Genomic DNA, 24,659 nt, shown 5'->3' on the forward strand with positions numbered 1-24,659 from the left:
CATTTGTCTACAAGCTTTATGCTACGCCTGCGTACCTGTGTTCATTTTTAATTGGGCGTATGTGTCTGCTCGCAACCATGTTTCTGCTTGCACTCGCACATGTGTACGCTCGTGTGTGTGAGAGAGAGAGAGAGAGAGAGAGGTTGTGTGGATTATGAGTCACCTAATGGTGTGGCTGAGAGCCTTATCGCAACCCCACAGACGCATACACACAAGCACACCTACACGCTGCTTTGGCAGGGCCGGTGTGTGCACTCATGTACATCTAAACTTGACGTGAACACATGATCACAAATTCAGAACACTCAATCAAGCTCCCCCTCTCTCTCTCTCTCTTTTTTTTTCTCACACGCATGTATCACATCATGCGCACAGATTTTAAAGCAAATACGCAGCCAGCTGGACTGAGGCTACAGGGTGGGTTTTTGCTTGTTGCCGTAACGATGGCTGATGTGATAAGACCTTCTTCCTCGGCGCCACACTCCAGGGGACCGCAGGGAAGACGTAACCATGGAAACGGCCGGCCCGAGGTGTCACGCTATAATTGGGCCACGGCTGCACTTCCTGTGAGCCTTCAGTCAGGGGGATCGCAGAGGGACTGTGCGCGTCCGTGTGTGTGTGAGTGCGTGCGTGCATCTGTGGGGGTGGGGGGTTTTGTGTGTATGTGTGTGTGCGTGTGTGTGTGTGAGTGTGTGTGTGTGTGTTTGTCAGGCGGAGAGAGAGAAAGCGCTGCACGCCAGCCAACGCAGGACACTGCCAACTCATGGAGAAAAGCAGCGAGCTCCAACATCATGCTATTACAACGCTGCCTCTGAATGAGAAACACACAGTCTTTTAGTTTGAGTCCACAGTCCAGCGTTTCTTCATCTCCCAGACAAAAGGGGAATTTCAAATTCTTGGATCTGTAGCTCCCCTCCACACACATACACACACCTCCCTTTCTCTCTTCAGTGCCTTTTCTAGTGATTTGGAGCTTAATCCCCCCCACCAAACCCCCACACCCCCCTTCCCTGGTCTCGTCACACATAAACACAAATGCGGATCCACACACAGACACACACACCGGAAATCTGTGTCACCCGCTGCCCAGCAGGTCCAGTGACTCCCTGAACGCCTGCAGTCTGGCTCCACTGGCCTGCAAGATGGCAGGAGAGAAAGGGAGGTGGGGGCGGAATGAGGGGGGGGAGGCTGAGGGAAGAGGAGGCGGTGGAAAGTGGATCCAGGGAGAGGGAGGAAGGTGGTGGTGGTGGTGGTGGGGGGGTGAAGGGCAGAGCGAGAACGGGGCTGGGGGTGAGGGTGGGGAGGAGAGGGAGCGAGTGAAACCGGGAGAGATGAAAAGCAGGCCATAGGGGGGTGGGGGGGCCGGCGGGGGTGGAGAAGAACTGCACGGAGGAGGACAGGGAGATGGGCAGCAGGAGATGGAGATAACGCGGCCCAAACAAAGGGAGAAGGAGAGGGATGAGAGTGACATCCGATGAGCGGAGAAATGGAAACCAAGTGAAATGCAGCGAGACGGAGACGCAGGATCTGCAGGTTAATGATGGGTGCGTTGTCCGGAGGGGCTGCATGATGTCACAAACCCCTGTGGAGCTTACATATGTTAGAACCAGAGGCCCAGCCCACTCAGGAGAAAAACTCCCCTCACAACATCCACTGCAGTGGAAACAACCTGCCAGCCCACGGCGACCTGCGCCGATGCTGGGCGGACCCTCGCTCCGGAGCCAGACCTTTGAAATGTTGGCCACTGCGTTTGCTCGGGGACACTGTGTCTCATTGAATTTTTTATTTTTTCCTTCCACCACTGGCTTATATCCCCAGTGTTCGGAAATGTGTAACAGCTTCACGCAAAACAGCTTCGTCCTGAAATCACTTCATCGATTGGTATTCACTTTTTTTATACACACACAGCCCCCGAAAAACAGAAACACAATGGGTTCTTACATCCCAAAGAGCGCCGGCTCATCTGCCCCCAGGTTATGTTATGGTTGACACAGGGGTCAAAGAGGGCTGTTGACCTCTGACTGCAAAAGCTGTTAAAGGTGGATTCAGAATAGACCCAATTCTATAAACAGCATAATCTTCCTCCGGTTGTTTCCTGGTGCTGCCGATGAATAACAAGCAGAAACACAGCATTTAAATGAGAGTAAGGACTTTGACATTTAAATGCAGAATGGACTCAACCTAATTAAAAATGTATTAATATACATAAGAGGAGAAGCTTGAAAAACACTCACATTTTGATCCTTGGTGTTAATGTGTACAAAATGCAGTTAATCTTTACTCCGCTGCTGATTGTTCAAAGGCACGGCGGTTCCAGGAAGTTAGAGCGCGGTGATAAAGTTTGCTGTCTGCGGCGTTATTTCACCGTGGCTTGTTTGGATGCCGCCTCATCATGCTGAATCGATCAATACCTGTGATTTACTGAGCCACAGCTTGCTTGCACTCATCTTGTTTCTTCTTTTGAAAAGATCAACACATTAGTGCGGTACTTAAGAATCAAAATAGCGCCACTCCGTATCAAAGTTTGGTGCTACTCAGTTAATGGAGAGCAGACACCAATGCGAGGCGACAGCCAAAGGCCCTGCTAGCCACATCTTCAAGCTAAATGTCATTATCAGCGTGCTATCATGTGTGGTTTAGCAAGTATCTGTCAAAGTCCCTTTGTCCTGTCTGCTCCTGTTTACAAGCTCGGTGTGTTAACATGCTAATAGCAGCTAACAAGCGCGACCCATGAAGCCCAGTTGTGTGGGGGAAATGTCATTAACTCTCACAAGTTGCAGCTTCGCCACAGCAGACTTAGAGATGTTGAATATGTGAGCAAATGATGACGTATCACAACATCTCGTGGAGTCTTCAAAAGTAATTTCAAGGCTAAAGTTCCTTCAGTCCAGCCCAGGCTGACAGATAGCTGCTAATTAGCCATTATTTGCTCAACTGGCTGCTAATTAACTGCAGCTGGTTAATTTATTCACTCATTCACTCATTTTATTTCCTTTTTACAATTCTAAGCAAAAATAACCAAATCTTCTGTTTTTAAAGGAACTTTTTTCCAGCATCGCTAATTGAAGTCAGTTTCTGAAGGCACTTCAATGGTTCTTTTGGTTTTCATCTTATTAATAGCTTTTTAACTAAAAACTGCTCATAAAGGTCTGTAAAAAACACAGAGACACTGAGATTTACTGTAATTGCATTACAAAAGACCTGTAAGCTTAAGATTAGTTATGCTTTTCAAGTGTAGAGTAACGCTCATTATGAATTTGATGAGGAAAACAGCCTGAGACAAGGAGAAGTAAAGTAATGATTATAATGTGTTAATGTGGTTTCCCCCCCTGATGGGGGTAACGCACCGCAGCGCCGTTTGCCAGGCAGCAAGGAAATCACTCACGATGGCGCTCAGTAATCTTGTTTGATGACTTTAGCATGTAAGGGAGCGTACTCTTACCCTCAGTTTTGAAAAGTACACTGAACATTGGTCTCTGAAAACATGTGAACATTTTTAGAGGCTTCATGTTTTCACTTTTACTAAAGTAAATTACCTGAAGCAGTGATTCTACTTTAATCACTTTGATTCTTGCTGAAGTCTGGCCTGTCGCTGTCAACTACCCTGTTTAGATACGTCATGCTAGCACCTGGCTCCACGCAGGCGCTTTACCATGGATCTCGGTCAAGCTAAGCGCTCCACTTTGGCGTGCTTTTCCAAGCTGTCGCCAGGTTCTGCAGGTTCTGCTCTACTGAGTTCATCTGACCGTTCCTCACTCATTAACTTCCCACAGCAACCGTGTCACAACTAGGAGACGCACAAGGCCGCAGTCTTAAAGAGAAAGGCCTGTCTGGCAGGAGCACGTTTCGGTCATAAGAACTTCAACCTTTAAAAATTAAATTAATTTTAGATTGAAACGATGGATTAAACCATCAGTTTGCAATATTTATTGCTTGAAAAAGATTTGTAATGTCTGCTTATAATTTTCCACATTTTAAGTGATTAGCAGGGGCTTCAAATTAGAAAATGTCACATTCAGGGGATGAAACTAGTGAGGTAAAAGCTGTTAACCTGTTCTTGTCTGACATGTTACGTTCCTGTGACTTCATTAGCACAATTGACACATGTTTAAGTATCCAACAGACCTTTAGATAATATTTAAAGGTTGCTGACACAGTCAGGATAGTCTTGTGTCCCCGCTTCACCTCTCAGGCTTGACACAGATCAATCAGGAGCAGCAGAAGACTCTTACCACCCAGAGTACCGGCAGATAACATTTCAAGAAGTCAATGACAGCCGCTGCTCTTGGAGAACAAAGATGGAGGGGGTTCCTACAACGTTTCACTGGGAAACCCAACACTGTTCTTCTATATATAGAGGGGCTTTTCACGCTGTGTGCATGAGTGCTCGTGTTAAGTCACATGAGTCAAGATATATGGGTGGACAGACACGCACGCATACAAGCCGAGGGTGTGGAGGAGGTGAGGGAATGTGGGGAGGTTTATTGAGTTGAGTGTGACGTTTGCTTCCCGTGACCAGACTCTCATTTGCTCCGTCTCCCCGAGCGTCCCGCCCTCCGTCTCAGTCTAAACCGCATGCTAATCAGCTCTCTGTGCTGTCCGTTTGATCTCCGGCGGGCTGTTTTCTGATGCACCCCACTGAATAGATCATCTCTGTGTAAGTGACCACTATCTACAGTTTCTTTGTGTCTTCTCCCTCAGCTCCACCTACCCTCACATGAACACCACGAACAGAAACAACTTTGTCTGAAGGAAGAGGAGGAAAATAACACAAAACTGCACTTTTAGTTGCACTATTTTGTTCTCTTTCAAATGCAACAACATAAAATAAATAGTAAATTAACAATATAAATACATACTAACATACTGTGTGGAAATAAATCTGTGACCAAGTCAAGTAAGCATGTGACAAAATAGTTAACAACTGCAGCTCAAACACCCCAAACCTTAAGGATGAAACTGTTGCCTCAGACATATGTGTGTGTGATTCTGTGTTTCCTGCAGCCTGTTGCACCTGATGTGCTGCTTTGGCTCTATAAGGATGTGCCCAGGGACGTAGTCTTCATTATGTTACACACTCAAGGACACTAGAGCAGAAATGAAACAACTACCACAAGGTTAAAATACCAGCTCACAGCTGTACGCCAATTTGAAGGTGTGCAAAGTCAAATTAGCATGCATGGAAACTTGATTTCTTTTTTATACAACATCTTGATGCTTGGATGACAGTGCAGGTCAGCGATCCTACACAGCCAGAGCACATGAACTTTTCAGTGATGGTTCAACTGCTCAAATGCTTTCTGCTGAAAAAGTAAAAACAAAGAAAAAAAGCAAAGATGATAACTGGCCTCAGGATTAAACCCAAACAAAGGATTCTGGATCGTACAGAGCACGTTAACTTCAATTCCACCTTTCCGCCACCTCCATGTCCAGATGTGACACGTGGCAAAAAGCTCTGGAAAAATAAGTTTGGTGTGTGGCAGGACGTATTATATCCACATAAAGAATTAGCTGGCTAATTAAATAGATCCATGTATTCAAATCTTGATTCAATCTCTAAAATTAGGTCTGGTCCAATAAAATCAAGGAACTTTGTGATTTTCAGCTGTTCCAGCTGGATTTCTGTGCAGCTGCAGCCAGCACTACTTGCAGTTAAATGATCTCCCTAATATGCAAGAGATGCATACAATGACCATGCTAATGTTTAGATATTAGATCAGCCCCTCTTGCATCTTAGTATCTCACCATGCCTAGAGGACCTGGCTGCAGACTGGGGAGAGAGTGGCTGCACCGCCGACCGGAACCATGTGACCTCCACTCTGGAGCGGCGAGGGCAGCGTATCAGGGGAAAGTGCTCCGTAGACTGAAAGTCATGTGGTTCTGGTGTCGAGTGGAGCGCCTCTCCGCAGAGTCTGCAGTCACGTTCCGCTCCAGCATGCTGACATGTAAGCAGCACTTTTCCAGTCACCCAGAGCAGAGAGCGCTGCTGGAGGAAACGTTCGAGCCTCCAAACTTATAAACCCTTCTATCGGGAATATCACAATGTGAAGATATGAAAAGTCAGTAGATGTTGGGTTTTTACATCTGGAGGCTACAAATGATCTAAAGCCTAAACTGCCAGAATGCCCTTTAAAGCCGTGATTATTCTGAGGTTCTCTGACCTGAAATGCCCTCACTCACAACTAAGCTACTGAAATTTAAAGATGAACTACGTGCTTATCGTTTCTCTTTAAATCTAGAGCGCTAGAGGATACAACACGTACCAGTCATGGTTTCTAAAAGCCACACAGGGTTGCTACGTGATATCAGCCATAAGATCATCAACACCGTGACACTAGTAGGTGAATGTGAATAAGGGTTGTTAATGTGTAATTGTTTTAAATGTGGCCACATTTGTTCGTAGCCTTCCTCCTTATTGAAACAAGGGTTCATTCCCCCTGAAACGGTATTATATTAGATGATCATTCCCACATATTCCTGTTTACTTTTAGTATGGATGCATAAAAATGATCTATTGATTATTTGACAAGGATATTATAAAAGAGCCAAGGTGTAGTAGGCCCCCTGTAAAAATAATAACTCAATAGATTAATAGTACTATTTCAAAGTAATTGTTTAATTTCAAGCAGTATCACAAGTGTCTTTAATGTTTTTATCACTCATTAGTAATAAAAACCTGCTGCTGCAGGCTGGTATCATCACCACACTGAACCCAGAGCAGAGGAAGCACAGGAGACAGAAAAAGAAATATAAGTAAACGCCTTTGAAAGTAAAAGTTAGCAGATAATCTCCAAGCAGCTTCATGTTCCAGTGACTACAGCTGGATCAAGGTCCGCGGGCCCGTGGCCAGCCTCCCAGGATGTGGCTGCGAGAAGAAACCTAACCCCGGGTTGATCGGACAGGGAGTGTGGATGCGAGACAAAGAGCCAAGCATAACATCCAACGACATGAGAGCCGAGCATGTACGGATACTTTTCACACAGAAAAACTAAACCCCACTACTATGAAACGTTGATCTCAGTCATGTTATGGGGGGGGTGCTTTGTTGCATCTTGAACAAGACTGCGATGATGTCTCCCTATAGAGTGAAACATACTGCAAAGCGTCTCTGTCACCGGTCCTCCCACTGGACAATGATCCAAAACACACAGCCAAAACCACCCACAAATGCTTGATAATGGTCCTTATATAAACCTGTATACGCTCTAATCTTGTTCCTGTTGAACCTCCGTGGAAAAAATCTAAAAAAAACAACAATAAAAAACCAAGTCGTCTGGATAAGACACCCTTCAACGTTCAGACAGCGTGAGCAGCTTGTTCAGGAAATGAGGGATGAAATACCTGCTGACAGATCCAGAAGTCTCACTGAGAGCTACAGAGGTTGTCAATCATTTCTGTCCATGCTTTTTTCAGTTGAATCGGGATACCAGCACATCTGCACATCTGTGTATGTATAGCCTACAGTCTGTTTATGATTTACTGCCACATTGGTAGTTTTATTTGATCCCAGAAGGAGGTCCTGTCACACTTCAGTCACTGGTGTTAATAAAGTCAATGACAAGAAATATGGATCACATTTATAACGATGTGGGTCAATACGAAGGAAAATGCATGCAATTTATCAGTTCTTTCCAGTTCCCAATAGCTTATGACACATCAGTAATAAAACCAGTGTTTTTTGACCATAGTCAACAGTGTGTGTGTCCGCCTGTCAATCACATCCAGGCTGACTTTGGTTCAGAGGCTCGCTGGCCGCTCTCTCAGTTTCTGTAGAGGAGACCTTGGAATAACGTCTAATATATTGCATTTTAAATTCACTTCCAGTGTTGAAGCCAAGATCCTGTTGTTTGAATGTAGCTTAGGCCGTCGCCGTGGTACCGGGCTGCAACATCTGCACGCTGCTCAGTACTCTCAGGAGCGACGCCTCGGAGTCTTCAAGGGTCAAATGTTGTGTCTCTGCAGGAACGACACAGGAGCTGGTCTAGTGGTTCATGGGCGAGCTCTGTCGTTGTAGATGAGCAGGTTTGACAGGTATGGGTGGCTTGTTTACGGCCGGTGACCTGCCCTGTGGATGATCCGTGAGTGCCTTCCCAAGATGCACCACGGGTCCTCTGCAACACGGTGCCTCTGAAAACAGGAGGTCAAAATTAGGTGAGAAAAATCTTTTGATTTAATTTAATTTAATTTAATTTATTTTATTTAATAGGGACAATGCAGGTTTACATTTGATCACATTCACTCATTACAAACAAGCCAATGTGACTGATGTTCTGCATACAGAGATTATAGCTATTGCTAGTTTCCATCTCCTGTCCCTAGTTAGGCTTTTAGTAAAAGAAAACGAAAGAAAGGAGAAAAAGAATACAAAAACACATTCAATTTTCAACATGCAAAGCTATATCCTATTTACAATTCTCAGCTTGCAAGAGAGCACCCTATTAGCGGTTACAGGTGATTAAAAATGCGTACATTTCTGATTTTGCTTCAACCAGTCTTTGACATTTTTAGTAAAAACCTTAAAATCTTGAGTTGTTTTTATCTCAGTTGGCAGTGTGTTCCACATTTGAGAGCCCTTTATAGAGAACGCTGACTGCCCATTTCCAGATTTGGGGGAATGTGACTTGTGTTTGGTAAGTCTAACACTAAAAAAGGGACCAAAAATTATTTCCATACCCACTTTGTGTTACTTAATGTGATATATATTACAATTAAAGTTACATGTGGATAACAACATGGATAATTCATCCTCTTTTCCTCCTCCAGCTCTCTTTCATCCTCACCCCTGTCCTGTGCGCTCACTCTCTCTGTGTCTGACAGCTGGGCTTTGAGCGACCGGTTGCCGTGGTTACCGAGACGAGGCCTGTACCGAGGATCCCAGTCGCTAACGCTGTCCGAGCCGCCTGATTCACTGCCGCTGTCCTCGGCGGGGTCCTTCAGGTCGTCGTCTGCGCCGCTGGAGTCCCAGTCCTCCCCAGACAGCCGGCCGTCTGGCGAAGCCGAGTCTTCCTGTGTGTGTAATTGAGGCCCAGGCCGATGGTCAGACGCCAACACGCTGATCATTTCATTTCCTTAAACCCGGAGTCAAACACGGGACTCACGTTAACATGTGTGAGTGGCAGCTTGATGTCGTCCTTGAAGCCGAGCGGCTGGGTTTCTTTTCCTGGCAGCAGGTCCACCGTCTGGATGCCATTCATAGTCCCAGTATGAAGTCTGGAAGACATTTGAGTTTAGGCCCAAAGACAGCTATTCCAATGCTTGAATCAATTCCTGACTCTAGGTAAATTATTGACTGAAACTGACTGAAGCTATTTATCAGAGACAAATCAGAGATATGCAGTTGTTATTTTTCATTTCATTCCAAGCCACGAATCAAAATGTTATTCCCGTCAATTAGGAAGTTTGTATAAGACAAGTAATATGAAGGATGGGCTTAGTTAGATTTTTATTTTTGTTTTCTAGCCTCATAAACTACACAGTACTCTCCAAACACCATGCTGCTTGAGTTCTTCTGGCACATTTACACTAGAGAAGTGTTTCTACCTGTTATTCATGAGGCTCTGCAGCACTTTGGAGGCCCTGAGTTCATCCACCTCTCCGATTATGCTGACGCTCACGTCCCCATCACGGCCAAGGAGCCAGCTCACATGTTTACTGGAGGCTGGAAACAAAAAAAAACAACAAAAAACAGGAAAACAAATGGTTAAAACTATGTTCTGACCCAACAGTGAAGTTCTGCTCGAGTCCTCTCCTGAACTGGTATTCTCAACACCGACCAGTAGGTGGAGCTGTCCTCTAAGTGGACAGAGGAAGCCAGTTTTGGGCCAGCAACAGATCTTATGAGTGTGTTTGCATCTGCCTGTGTGTGTGTGTGTGTGTGTGTGTGTGTGTGTGTGTGTGTGTGTGTGTGTGTGTGTGTGTGTGTGTGTGTGTGTGTGTGTGTGTGTGTCTTACTGCACCCAGCCTCCCACCATTAAAGGTGCTTGTGACTCACGTAGACCTTATCACCTTAACTGATTCACCTTCAACAAAGGAGTGTGTGTGTGTGTGTGTGTGTGTGTGTGTGTGTGTGTGTGTGAAGGGTGGTGTTGTTTACAGAACTCTATCTCCAGCAGTCACACCGTCCCCTGGGCTGGGAGCTGAATAAGACGGAGTAAAGCTTGTGATCTGAGGCCCCGTCATGCTTTGAACCCCATATTGAGTTACTCCCCTTGTTTACGCAATCTCTGCCATGTCACCTGAGAGGTGAGCGAGCGTCTGCGCGTTGGCCTGCACATCACGAGTTCCAGTTAGCCGCCTTTCATCTTTTTGTTCACCGCGTAGTTTAGAGCTCGTCTCTGCATCAGAGACGGGCCTTTGAGTGCACGCACGCCTCTAAATGTCACGCACACGCACAAGTGAATCTTAAACTGTCAGAATATTTCTATTACGTGCTGCATCTCCGGTTCATTAGCGGGGCGATAGTAATGAAGACAGGCAGCTCTGCGGTGGAGTGGGCCTCTGTGCCGTGTTATCACGGTATCAATGAGTAACATGACTGGGAATATACTATAGAATATAAACGCCTGTGGCCTGGTTTACTCAGAACTAGGGCTGGGCGATATATCGAGATTTTAATATATATCGATATATTTTCAAACACGATATGGTACGAGACAATATCGTTTATATCGATACATTTTACTTTTTTTTTTAAATGATTTTGATATAGCTTATTTTGTGACAAATTGACTTGAATGTTTTATTTGAGATTTGCACAAATGTTTTGTTATTTGCACAACTGTCAACCTCAGTGGAAAAGTCTGCCTGTTACTGTCTACATTGTATTAATTGCACAGTGTATTTTAATTTAATTGTTATGCAGGAAAGGGATATTTGTTTTATATTATTCAAGAAGCATTTTTATTCTATATATGCAGGCAGTTTATTTTTATTTCATTTGTTTTATACATTTTGATATTGTGCAGACCTCTGTTAATAAATGAACCTGTGTGACATTTGGCACAAGGCTTTGTATTAAAACTGACTGTTTTTTTAAGGGTTTGCCTCAGAAAAAAATGAAGCTAGCAGAGATGCTATGCTATAATGCTTTGGGGGAAACCCCAATTAAGGCACAGAAAAAATATCGAGATATATATCGAGTATCGTCATTTAGCTAGAAAATATCGAGATATGACTTTTGGTCCATATCGCCCAGCCCTAACAGAACCCTGCCAGAGCTGCTCGGTGGTGACATCAGACGCAGACGTTTGCCCGATATACCCTTCAGTGTGACGTGATAAATACATCTGATTCTCAGAATAGGAACAAAAGGACAAACGTCTGTGTCATTTGTTTCACTGGAAATCTCTCTGACGTTACCGGGCCTTTTGATGGACGCCGTACACTTAATCCCCGCCTGGGGCTGCGAGGCCTCGGCAGGTATTTCGTCTCGCCAGGTAGTGAAATGTGTCACGGAAAACACCTGAGTCACCTCTCATTGTGGAGTGGGGCTTATTTTGAGTTAACAGCTAAAAATAACCTGTTGCTCATTTGGCCAAGGGGGAATTACACGTTCCTATTTCCCCCCCCTGTTTTCCATGCACACACACGCACACACACACACACACCTTATCATACTGGTAATCACAGTCTTACCACACAGCTTGTGTCTGTTAAGAACTTGACAAGAAACTGCAAGTACAGATGGAGTGATTTTACTTCTTGATAAGTAAGTTGGATATAATTTGCACAAGCAAACTGCAATATAAATACAGCCTAATTGAAATCAGCAACAACGGAGTGAAAAAATGGAAATACTTATTAAGTGGTTACATCTGAATAATCAAAAAGGCCCGCCGCTAACATCATTTCTGGGATTTCTCTCTTTTTTTCTCATTGGCAATCCCTTCCTTTCAGCCTTTTTGCTGAGAAAGTGAAGCTGCATATTTCTGTGGTTTGGAGGGGGGGCCGCTTTACAAAGAACCGCTTCTGCACATAGACCGGATCTGTTTATTTAGGAGTACGCATTCATTTAGTGGTTTGCTCTGGTAATTCCTAAATGCTGTTGTCGACTGCTTCTCTTGTTTTAATTAAAGCTGTCAATTAGTGTGAGTCTGCCAAAGCCGTGAGCGACAGACCACGCCAAAGCACGACCCGAGCTGTCGGGGAGAACCCTCTTCTGTGGTGGAAATGAAACAATATTTTCCCTTCTGACGCGAGAAAAGCCGCTTAAATGTGCGGCTTGTTTACATGAAGTGAACTGGCAGTGAAAAATTGAAATGTTTGATGTCAGCTTTGGGGAAAAAACATCCCCGGGTTGCAGAAGACCTCTTTGCTTTAGTGCCCGCTTTAAAAACATTTATTAGAAAAGTGCTAAAGCAAATCATTCAAGATCTCTTTGATGAACTAATGTGAAGCAACACTGTTGAGTCTGTCACTGTGTCTTCATGTGATGTCTGGTGATTACTGGGAGATGAATCAGCCGCCTCTTCTATCAGTTACTATTACTGTCATAAAAAGGCCATATTTACAGATAAAATCCTGCAAGGAAGTATTGTTTCCCCAATCAATGTTCCCTCTTTTATGTTCCTCGTTATCATATTCATCAGAATAATGCATGTTCACTTCCCGGCATGTTTAAATACCAGAGGTGTCAAGTAACAAAGTACAAATACTTCGTTACTTTACTTAAGTAGAAATTTTGGTTATCTATACTTCACTGGAGTAATTATTTTTCAGACGATTTTTTACTTTTACTCCTTACATTTTCACACAATTATCTGTACTTTTTACTCTTTACATTTTAAAAACAGCCTCGTTACTCTATTTCATTTCGACCTTTAAAAAAAACTATCCAGTTAAATTGCTCCATCCGGATAGAGTGAATTTGGTTGTGGTTGTTTCAGATGTTCTTGTCCAGTTTTGTTCTTACATCCGTTCCCTCAGATTCCTGCAACTAAACTTGGATGTACATTCCAATAAAGGTTAGGATAAATGATAACATGCCTCTGAAGTTTGACTTTTTGCACCATTACAATACTTATAGGCAACTAGTCATCATATCTCCTGCTCTCTGAAACACATGTTAATGCTCAATAGTACACATATATGGTTCTTTAATATATTTGCATTATACTAAGATGCATTCATTTTCAATGGCTTTTGTCCTTAATGGCTTTTTTCCCCCTTATATTACTTTGACTTTTATACTTTAAATAGTTTTGAAACCAGTACTTTTATACTTTTACTTGAGTAAAAAAACTTGAGTTGATACTTCAACTTCTACAGGAGTATTTTTAAACTCTAGTATCTATACTTCTACCTGAGTAATGAATGTGAATACTGAAGACACCTCTTAAATACCTGTTAAATACACATCTCAAAGGACATGAAGGTTGTTCTCTACCTTTCTTGGCTCTGGTTTTCCTGTTCTGCCCTTCCGTCTCCTCCCTGTCTTCCCGCTCTCTCCAGCGGCGTACCTGCTCCTCTCTCATCTTCAGGAACAGGATCCTCTTCTGCTCCTCACCCAGGGCCTCCAGCACCTCCGGGTCCACCCACATGTCCTCCAGGATTTTGGCCAGCATATTGCCTCAGATAGCGGATCCGCGGGTCGTGTTTCAGCAGCGGCGTTTGTGATTTTCCTCCTGCTCAGAGTCAGGTTCCCTTTTTTCCTCCCAAGGCCCTGGGATCAGGTGCCCCCTTCACTGCTGGAGCAGGTCACTGCCGTGTCCTTTGTGAAGCTTCTCTCTGTATCTCTGTATCCGGCTCTCTGGAGGTGGAGGTGCAGAGCGTCGGCTGGGGCAGAGAAGGCTGCTGCTGTGGTTTTTAGAGAGACAGAGTGATTAGACCCACCGTATTGTTTTGTCCCGCTCCATTCAGTAGTGTTCTGCAAAGGCTTAACACAATGGGCCCAGAGCAAATAATCCACAATGCCAAGTGTAATGCGTGCGCGCTGGTGGGCTGTGTGCACTGGGAATGCCGTCCGGCTTTAACGTTCGTAGGCAAACAAGGGCAGGTTCAGTATTTCAAAATACGCAAACACACACACCCTCACAGGGCGGGGTGCTATGACTGCAGGCTATCAGTTGGTGACAGACAGTTTTAATGGCTTAGTCACATTTTTGCAGACATATTTGTTCTTTGGCAGGTTATTTTTCACTTTAGTAACACTTGTGCTAGTTATAAGTGGACCAGGAAGTTCTCTAACTAAAGGTCCTAGAAACCAGCTTGCAGCTGCCGCTGTGTGTAAATAAAGGCATGCAGGTTTAAACGTGTGTCGCTGAGCGAGAGAGTAGAGTTTGCGTCTGCAGTGACCTTAAACGGATCTGCACTTGAGGTTATCTGACGTTACAGTGAAGCATTAAAGGAGATAAAAGTGTGTGTTTCAAACGCGGCCACGACCACACCATATCATTGACTCTCTAAATCTCACATTAGTCTCAGCTCGAAGGCTCTAACAGTCAGTGTCACCCAGCACAGCAGCTTATGTAAAACTGAGTTGAATTAAAATGTGCTTAAGTAAATTCATCAGCTCGGCTCTCATTGTTTTCTTGATAGTGAAAGCTATAAATCCATTTGGGAAGTTGCTATTGAGAGCGGAACAAATAAACCCAGCACTCATTCACAGATTTGTAAGCAAATACAGCGCTGCAGTCTGCTCAGACTTAAACCTGCATTACAGTCATGCTTAACTGCAGTCCAGTTAAGCATGAAATCTTTGCCCAGAACCCCGTGCACACACGCTAGGACAAATCACAATCTAGCGGTTCACACAGTAACAGACGTAAATATGTTATTTAACGTAAAAAATATCCAGCTGTGGCTCCGTGCCAACATGCAAATAGGGCTGGCATTTGCTTCTGCCTCGCACATGCAGAGCAAAGAAAGAGCAGGCAGGGAGAGGAGGGAAAGGTATGTGCATGGCATACTGAGAGAAAAGTTTCTAAAGTCTCTCAGTCTGAGCAAACAGTGGCCGTTTCACACCGGCGGAGAAGACTGTGAGAGATAAATTAGCTCGGACGGGTCACAGAATGGCAATCAAACAAAACAACGACAGGCGGAGAAAGAAAGGAGGAAGAGCAGAGAGAAGAGAGAGAGAGAGAGTGGACTCACTCAGCGGCTGCCAGCCTGTAGCATCTCCCGGCTCTGCAGAGACTCTCGCTGTCTCACTGGGCTGCTGACGGAGAGGGAGTGTCAGGCGAAAGAGTGTGTCTTTGTGAGCGTGTGTTGTCTGTGTGGTATCAGATCAGTCGTCAGCACTGGTATGCAGGCTTCACTGTGCTGTCGCATTTGTACTGAATAGGAGTGGGATGATGACATCACTGCATTTGTTTATTTTCTCTCCTCCTTCCCTCTCCTCCTCTTTCCTTCTTTTCTTATCTCCAGTTTATACTATCAAGAGTTTTACAAAGAAATGAGACAACGGGGATAGGAGAAATTATAAACATGTGTTATAAACTTCTGTAAAATAACTCTGTAATGTAATATTTCCAGTTTACATTCTTGTTTTCATTTAATTATGTTCAAGAACCGGAGGAACTTCATTTCCCCCTGACAGGTCCTGGAACTTTCCAACCTGTGGGGAAATGGGTGATCGTCTTATTTCTGCAGTTACTATGTAATAGTGAAGTGGCTGGACAGTGCATAGCAGTGGTTGACCCCCTTCCCATCTCTTTCTTCCTTGAGGAAGCGCTGCCGGTTCTGCCAGAAACCATTAATCACAACACCACATGTGCAGGAAGGTATTCCGCAGGATTTTTCCGTCAACAGGTTGTTGACACAGATCTCATATCAGCAGTCATTGTTTTGCGTTAGCTCCACCCCGTGGTGCCAGATCTGATAAGTCCTGTTGGATGGCGTGAATATCATTCACACGCTTGGCGGCCTTGAATACCATACAAGTCCACGCCTACAAATGTGATGTTTACTGGCTCGTCAGTGCTGGGATACTGTCATTCATGCAGGAAGCCTTACGAACTGTTATTTTACATTGAATAAATGCTATTTGGGCTTACCTTTTAAGATATAATATTTGGTTGTTTATCTTTATAATCATTTTTAACTTCACAAATAACTTTTTATTGCACAGCTTTTTTTTACTAATAAGGGATTGTTTTTGACCAGCAAAACATGATCAAGTTAGAAAATCAGCAAACTGAGTGACATTGCAGTTATCTGTTTGCAAACACTGCACAATATCAGCTGCAACTCAAAAGAGTAAAGAGTAAAGAGTAAATTACGTTGATTATATTGAATGGAGCAAGTTTGCCTTTTGTCTTAATTGATTCTTAAGCCTAAAACTGTGTACGACCTTGTTTCAAGGTCATACATGTAACTTCTTATGTAATTAAATAAGTGAAAGTAAATCACGACATGAATCCCTGTTAGAGCAGCAAATGACATAATATTTATTTAAAAGCAGGTTTGTCCTACTGAGATCAAAGGTCTCTCTCACAAGAGAGACCCGTCCAGGAGGAGCAGCAGCATAGTTATATTAAAATCAGACATTAAAACTACATGAAACACTTCCACGCAGACTGCAGTGATTTCACCAGAGCTTTAAACTCGTGCAACAAGGCCGTGAAGCTGCAGCTCAGACTGTCATTTATACCAAGTATTAGGCGCCACAAAGTGAACGGCTTTCTCGCCCTTTATAAATAACAATTTTATATCATTTTCAAAATAAGAAGTAATTATATGAAATAGTGTGAGTGTATTTATCTCTGCTGAACCCAACCTACAAATTAATTACAAAAGTGGAGCTTAAAAAGAGAAAAGATCTGGACATTGAGACCTGAGACTGAAGCTAAGCTTTGACATTGCGTAAAATGAAACCCTGCAGCTGCAGCTGTCGATAATGCTGAATTTCCACCAAAACCAGTGTTTGGGTGATACCAGTCACCCGTTTGTTTACCCCTCAGTTTGTCACTGGTATCAGGGCAGCAACCTGAAGTTCAGACCACAGACACATGACTCATGTCTGTTGACCTACAGTCAATCCCAGACATGTTCTAAGTTGTTTCCAATTCTTTAATTGACCAATCTGATCACTTTATTCAGCATGATTCATATCATAAAAGCAAATGTAGCTTTGAAGCTCACCTTCTGTCCATGAATGACCTGATTTATTCTAAAGTGGTCAAACTAAGACACATTGGTTGGTTTTAAATGTCCAATTTCCTTGAATATTTGTACACATAAAGCGACCTTCTTTCTAATCACCCTGTGAAAGTACCTTTGAATTCCCAGGAAGGAGGAACACTGGGATTATTTTATCTGCCAGTAAGGAAGTAATGATTCCTCCTTCACCTGTGACACTGGTACCTGTCTGACGACTCGGACACACCTTGGGAAAGTCCCGGTTTTTATCCCCCCATTTCTCTGGTTCTGAATCCACGTGGACAGCAATGGAGATGTGCTCGCATTAACATGGTAATTATGCGTGAACAGCGCCCTCTGCCGGCGCGATGCAGAACAGCAAGGGCAATCAATAATGTGTGAAAGGTTCCCTAAAATCCTGAGTAAAACCTCGTGAGACAATGCTGGCATGCTAAAGAGGTACATCTGCAAAACATAGCTGCTAATTTACCCTTAGTATGTATAAATCATTATTAAATCATTATTCTCTAAGCAGTATCTTCATATTTTTGTATACGAGCTTGGTTGTTTTCATTGTGTTTGAAGGTTTACGCCATACTTTGGCTTCCCACAATGCAAAAACATGCATGTTAGGTATATTGGTGATCCTAAACCGTCCATTGAAGTGAGTCTACATGCTTGTTTGTCTTGCATGCCTCTTCGTGACAATTTGACCCTTCTGTGACCCAGAAGAGTATACTTTACACCACAGACTATGTTATTTATCTCACAGTTTGTCTAACTACTCCTAATTTTTTAAAGTGGGTTGCAGTGTTAACATAAAATTGTTTCCATTTTTAAAACTATTTTGTGGGGCAACCTCCAAATATACAAAGCTTAAATCATTTCCCTGACCTCTGATTCAAAATGCATTGTGAAATAGGAAAAAGCTGTCATTAAGTCTCAACTGACACCAACTATGCATGTTAATGCTTTTGTTGGAGCACACAACGTATAACTAGTATCCGTAATTCATTATGACATGTCTCTCTTCCCTTCATGCTTCTGGGGTCTCGTTTAGGAATATTACCAGCCAGATTTTTTCTGCGGTAAAACTGCTCGTGTTCTCATGTTCTCGCTTAAACGGCCCCATGTTTAATGCATGGGCTGATATGCCCTGAGAATAGGATGAGCATTAGGATTCACAAGAGAGATTCATGTGGTTAAACAGAGAAGTATTATCTTAGTTACCAGTTTATTTAACTGCCTGTATGAGCTGTGCTGGAGGAAGATCCCTTGCGTGTAGAAAGATTGTTTACAACATTACTCCAAGCAGGCTGTAGTTATTACAGTAGGTACAAACAGTGAAATGTGTAACCACTGCAGAAATGAGTCTAAGTAGGGCCCTGGATGTGATAACCAAAGCATTTCACAGCAACTAAGCTGCACATGTTTTACACCGATGCCTGCAGATCCATTAAGTCATGTGCTTGGACACCTGCAAACATCAAATCTCCTTTTAGCTCTCTCTTGGTCTCCAAAGATTCTCAGAGGAAATATCTGGATCTTTACACTGAAAATTATTTTTAGACCAGCTACATAAAAAAACTGTTAGGACACATGCCATGTGAGGATGTTATACTATTTTAACAGTGCTGGCAGGGCAATCATTTGTGTTTCCTTCACTTACTAAAGGTTGGATTCAAATTCTTCCAAAGACATATGTCCGCACAGCTGGCTCCCATGAGAGGGAGTCCTCTAGAGCGCCAACGTGCTGCCAACCTAAACTTTTCTGATTCCATATTTTTCATCTGACTCCCATATTTTCGGCTTGGCACACAGTGGCAGAGTGTGGCACTGTTGCCATGGCGACCGGTCTGTCTGTTGACCGGGATGCCCGGCAGACTCGTAGTTGGTACGCTGCACGCCGTCTCTCTGACACACATGGCACATTCTGTCGCCATGTTGGCAAGGTCGTCAGTGTTTTCCTCTTTTTGCTGCAGTTTCACACATGCAGTGGCGCACGTGCGAACGCAAACACAGATTAGGTTTGTTCACGAATAAGCACGGATGTGTCTGTACATTTTGGCCGTCGTTTATCTGGAAGAATTTCTCCTGGCAATGTTGCCGTGCCCTCATTTGTCCCTGTCACTGGGAATGAAGTGTGTCATTGTAACCTGCTTTTTATGCCTGTGGATATAATGACCCAGATGAGAACCACACACGTAGACTGACACATTTTCATGCGCTCACACGCACACACACACACACACACACTGCATTTGCTGACATGCTTTGTCCCCCTCCTCCTTGAGGGTAATGAATGCTGGTGGGGTTCTCAAGGGAGTCCTTGGACTCAAACACAAAAGCATGCAGCTCAATAATATTGTCCAGCGTGAAGGAAAGCATGAGCTTTCACTTTTTTTGGTCTAAATCTGTCAGATCAGGCAGAACTGGTGACAGATAAATGCTACTGTACAAGGACGTTGCATTAATGATGGTGCATCGTTGCTCATTTTTGCTACACTCACTGTTTCAAGTAGACATTTTTGACATCTTTTTTTATTTGTGGAAGGTTCAATTATTATTTCTGGGAATTCACTTAGGATCAGTGTCAAGTTCTGCACAAACCTGGACAGGACTATGTGGTTATAGAAAAGTAATCCATGCATTTAATGCGTGCATTGTTTTCACTTGCAATAGCTATAGTTGTGTTGACCTGCAGGTCATTTATTTTGCAGCCAGGAAAATTGCATGCACAAACCTCACTCTCTTTCCTGCTCAGAACTGGATCTTCATCACCTCCGGACAGAAATATACACGTAACCGCACCACTCATGACCTTCTCGTTCATTTTATTTTAACTGCTGTGAGGGTGGACGGAGAGCTTTCAGAGTTTCTTCACTGGAAAACTGAAGTAGCTTATGAAAATAGAGCCTAAAAAAAGCAAAACAACTGAAAACAGGGAGTGGAAAACATGAAGAGGATCCTTCAAGTCCTCTGTGCTGCTGAGTGCAGGCCGAGTGAGTTGTGCTTTAACACGACCTGCAGACGCCCCATCTTAACTCAGTCTGGGGACATGTCAGGACACCTTGTGGTACTCCTCAGTAGATTATGAATGCTGGTAGTTACTGTGTGTTTCCTTCGGCTTTGCAGCAAAACGTTAAATCGTAACAAGATGATGATTTGTTTTTTCTAGCAGTGGCTTTTTAATGTTGTGACTGATTAGCGCATGACGCCCATAATTTCAAGCTGTCACTCACATAGAAATCACATGTGATTTATTGCCAGTGTAGCCGTCTGGATGGAGCTCAGATCAGTGAGCAGAGAAAATATTCCAGTAGCCTAATTTCCTCTAAATATGCTTCTCATTATATAGTATTTAGATGAAAACAAGTCTTCTGGGGGTTCTCTGTAGTTTCTCCAAACACAGAATTAAACACATCTGATCAATTCTGCAAAACCCAAACATTTATGAGGAAAAAAACATTATTGGGTGTTATCATGGGAGCCTTGGCGTGCAGAGGGAAAAAACATCTTTTAAACAACTCAGTTTTTCCCTTTCAGTCAAGCCTCACAGTACATGTACATGCACAGCCACATGCAGACAAGCTTGTACACGGATTTACACATTTTCATGTAGTTCTATGATGAAAATCAAAGACCCACCATGTGTGAACATTTTCTCTGATCTGTGCATGTTATATGCGTGCAAGCTCTGGCCCCTGATTGTGCATTTGTGCTCCCATCTGCCTCAGAGCTCCCTGTTGCTGAGCCTGCCAGGACTGTCAGAGCCGCTCCTGTAAACTCTGCGGATCAATGCTCGTGTGGAGGATTCCTCCATTTAAGTCCACCTCAGTCAGCAGCACCGTGTGTGTGTGTGTGTGTTTCCTCACAGCAGTACCTGAACACATGCTCACGACTGTGTCTTTATCTTTTTAATGAGTTCTGTGCATGAGCATGTGCAGACTGCTCCATGGTGTCTAGGTGTGTGTGTGTGTTTGTGGGTGCAAACATCATGCACTGTTGTCTACATGCTTCACACACAAAAAAACAGGAGTTTTGTGCTACGAGCTAAAGACACACTCAGTCTGTCTGGCACCTCCCCCTCGCTCTGATTATGCTCGCAACGTTATTACTTCAGCAGCAGCATCAGCACATTGATTTATCTCCCCCCAATGTCTGCTTTCATTTCATATGTGAACACGCATGTACACACACCCGTTGTGACTGCAAATATGGACACTAACATAAATAAGTGCATGCGTGAAAGAACACGTATATATTTATATATATTCTGCCAACACAGCCGTGCACATTAACACACTTATGTGCATCATTACGGGAGACCACCCGCCCCACTGAACCAAAACGCAAGCTGTTAGCTCTTCTCCTCACCCATCACTCTCCCCTCCCTCCCATTGTCACATCAGGGATTTCCAGCGATCCCAACACGTTGCCTCCATCACGGCTCTGCAGATGTCACTTAGCCGCAGACACACTTCTTCATTTCTTCATCTATCCACCCCTCTGCCTCTCATGGGACGTGGAGGAGGAACAGAGCAGGGAGCAGTGAGTCCATGCGTGGGTGTGTGTGTGTGGCTAAAAATGGGGGAAGGGAGCCAGGCAGGTTAATGAATTAGTAATTAGGATTGACATTGCGTCTGGCGTGGGTTTCCCCCAAACTATTTTCACCAGGTCAATTTTTCTGCATTCTCTGAACTATCTTTGTGATCTTCAACCCTGCATGCACCCCCTACCTTTCTGCTCCCCTCCTCCTCCTCCTCATCTTTCTCCCTGCGCTACCCCCCTCTACCTGTCCTGCTGGGCAGGCCTCGCTTCTCTAACCTTCTCCTCCCCTTGTCTTTAAACACACCCAGCTCTTTTGTTCTATCCACATCATCTTCGTTGCCTTAGCCATCGCTCTCTTCTTCTTAATCTCTTTGCCTCTCCTTCATCGTCTTCACTTATCTGTTTTTCAGCTGCTCTCCCCCTTCTGTTGTCTCCTTCTAATGCGCTATTGATTGCTGGAGATGATCAAAGGCTGTGAAGGTTTCAATCCATGCTGTTACATTAAAACTTGGCACTGTTGCACGTTTTAATAGATCCTCAAAGGCCCAGTTACACGTGAGCAGCAAACAATGCAGAGCCGTGTGGTTGTATACTGGTGGGCTTCTGCTCATGACCTTGAGATGCCCTAATAAGCAGGTACTATGGTGTGTAAAGACAATACATATGGTTTTGGTGCATTGGGCATACTGCTGCAGCAGACCTATGCTTCCCATTGTTTGTCAGAAACAGACGGACAGAAACTAATGTCTATTATTTACAAAAAAACTACAAAAATACCCCAATAAGACCAGAATCTTCAACATTCTGATTTACGACCGGAATCCAGTACAATATTTCCTTATTTTACAATTTCTTTATTGCTCTGTTTCACAGAAGCCTTTTAAGGAAGTGGAGTACGACACGACTCCACTTGTCCTCCCTCTTCTCTTATGTGATGCTCGTTTGAAATCTGTGGCACAGCTTTGCACTAACTACAAGCGTGCAGACTAATCAGGGGTAATTCGATGAGCAGTCAGAAGTGACCCCACTCAACAACGCTCTTTGAAAAACTCAAAGATGCTCGCCGGCATGTTCTGGAGACTGACTGAAGGCAGATATTAAACGTGGCAAATATGGAACTATTTGTGAATTCCCATTCAAGCTACAGCCATTGATGGAGTTGCCGTCATGAGGGAAGGAATCCTGCAAAGCAAGGGAAGGACACTGTAAACCCCAACTCTCTGTCATACACCATTATTTGTTGTTCTTTCTTCTTCATTTACATTGTAAATAAACTATGAAAACAGCTACAAGTAAACTGCTATTTCTTCGTCTGTTAACAAATAAACAGCGTGTGTTTTGCACGTGGTTACTCCTCATTTCCTGCATCTTGTTGTTTTCTTTTAAGTTAGTTAGTTTTAAGCTGGCTAGGGTCCCAGTTGCTGTTAGATTGTGCTCTGTGACCCTTCCTAGTTGTGTGACCAGTCGTGTTAATGTGGACACCACAACAAGTTCAACAATTACAAGACGGTGAGTTGTGTAGTCTGAACAGGACAACAATCTGCATGGGCTGAAATCCATGTAGACTGAACATTGGAAGAACCCAAACATAATGACTGCTATGATTTTTATAAACACCCACATATATGTTCTAAGCCCTGTTTTTTTTAGTTTTTCTTTGTCATAATACTGTGCATGTAAATGTAAATGTAAGGAAAGGCCTAAAATCATTGTAATTTCACAGTGATTACCATTTATCTTTGTTCTCTGGCCTATGTTACTGATAGCCTTCTTTATTGATTTGTATTAGTGTTATTTTCTTTTTGAACCACTGTTACTGCTCCCACAGCAAAAAGAGTGATTGTATATATAGTGATCTGTAATGACCACAGTCAATACCAAATTTGATGATTCTCATGTTCCACGAGGCACGTAAAAGGTCCACCAAAGAACAGTAACAGGAAAATTAGGCCAGCCTTTAAGTCATAGAGGGACATTTTGTCTACATCCGCTGGTTTCTCATATAAGGACAGATCATCATTTTGGCTCTTGATCTAAACCATTAATTCCTTAAATCTGTGGTCCAAACCCCAGTGACTGGTTCCTAAACCTAACCAAGCAGCAAGGGACTTCTGAAGAAGGTTCCAGATGTGTTTATTTCTTTGAAGTGCTTTGTCTAATGAAGCTTCTGTCTCTTTAAGCACTCTCCCTCCACAACTTCTGAAAGGCCACATCTCCTCTGACGGGTCCACAAATTCTGGAGAGCATTAGTAGCTCGGTCCTTGTTTGAGGTGTAACCATGGGTGTAACAGACTGGCCTATGTGCAGGCATTATGCAAATGTGTGTCATGGGGATGTAGATAAGTAATGGAAAAAGAAAGCCTGGATTGTTAATGAGGCATTTTTGCAGCATCGTTTTCCTCTGTGGGCGAGAACAACTCCTTGTGATCTGGACTTCGCTGCAGACCTTTCACATACATGCCATATCAAACGCAAGAAGAAAATCATAAACATCTTGAAACGTCTTGAAAAATTCATAGCATATCACATGTCAAGGAAATGTATTACAATAATCCTATTCATTTCAAATACTAATCAATCATGTGTCCCCAAGTTTAATGTTGAGGTACTCACTGTAATTGATCTCCAGTATATAATGTTGAGTACAGAGCTGCTTCAGATAAGGCAACAGCGTTAACTACGAAGGAAGGCTGTTGACAGTTTCATAGGTCATGTTTTCCCTCACATTACATTCCTTTCTAAACCAAACTCCAGCATGACCAATGCAGCATCAGGATATGACAGCTGCAGGACTTTAGACCCTGGATAGCATTATTTGAATGTCTGTAAATCATCAGCATGTTGTGTTTTTTTTTTCTTTCTGCTCGATTCCCCAAACTGCCCAGTCAACAACATTCTTCCAAATCCAAATGTCTGGTGAGTATTATATCCCCCCACCCACCCACCCACCCACCCACACACCCACAGGATAGGATATCCTTCTCAAGATGCTTTGGGCATGCTGAAGGTCCCAGTCTGGGAGCAGGCTCCGG

At 43.6% G+C, this 24,659-nt stretch overlaps 1 protein-coding gene across 2 annotated transcripts; it reads right to left on the bottom strand.

Annotated features, from left to right (window-relative positions):
- Positions 1-4,805: 4,805 nt before the first annotated feature.
- Positions 4,806-15,248, bottom strand: zgc:92242 (uncharacterized protein LOC436899 homolog). 2 transcript variants are annotated; one of them, XM_061725850.1, is made up of 6 exons: positions 15,091-15,248; positions 13,385-13,794; positions 9,541-9,658; positions 9,099-9,210; positions 8,781-9,006; positions 4,806-8,127 (listed from the first exon to the last, which is right to left on the bottom strand). In XM_061725850.1, the coding sequence occupies exons 2-6, from the start codon at positions 13,560-13,562 to the stop codon at positions 7,982-7,984; spliced, it is 780 nt and encodes a 259-aa protein (XP_061581834.1). In that variant the 5' UTR covers positions 13,563-13,794; positions 15,091-15,248; the 3' UTR covers positions 4,806-7,981. The 2 variants fall into 2 exon arrangements, with proteins under 2 accessions (XP_061581834.1, XP_061581835.1); XM_061725851.1 differs by lacking the exon at positions 15,091-15,248 and having other exon boundaries at positions 13,385-13,966.
- Positions 15,249-24,659: the final 9,411 nt, after the last annotated feature.

This window comes from Cololabis saira, chromosome 7 (assembly GCF_033807715.1).
Source record: "Cololabis saira isolate AMF1-May2022 chromosome 7, fColSai1.1, whole genome shotgun sequence".
Lineage (NCBI taxonomy): Eukaryota > Metazoa > Chordata > Actinopteri > Beloniformes > Belonidae > Cololabis > Cololabis saira.

Bases quoted from the DNA above. Each gene is read 5' to 3' on its own strand.
- zgc:92242 (XM_061725850.1), bottom strand. From the start codon at position 13,562: ATGCTGGCCAAAATCCTGGAGGACATGTGGGTGGACCCGGAGGTGCTG. The intron at 9,211-9,540 runs GTAGAAACACTT...AATGTCTTCCAG, and splicing joins CAGAGCCTCATGAATAACAG to ACTTCATACTGGGACTATGA. The intron at 9,007-9,098 runs GTGAGTCCCGTG...TTACACACACAG, and splicing joins TGCCACTCACACATGTTAAC to GAAGACTCGGCTTCGCCAGA.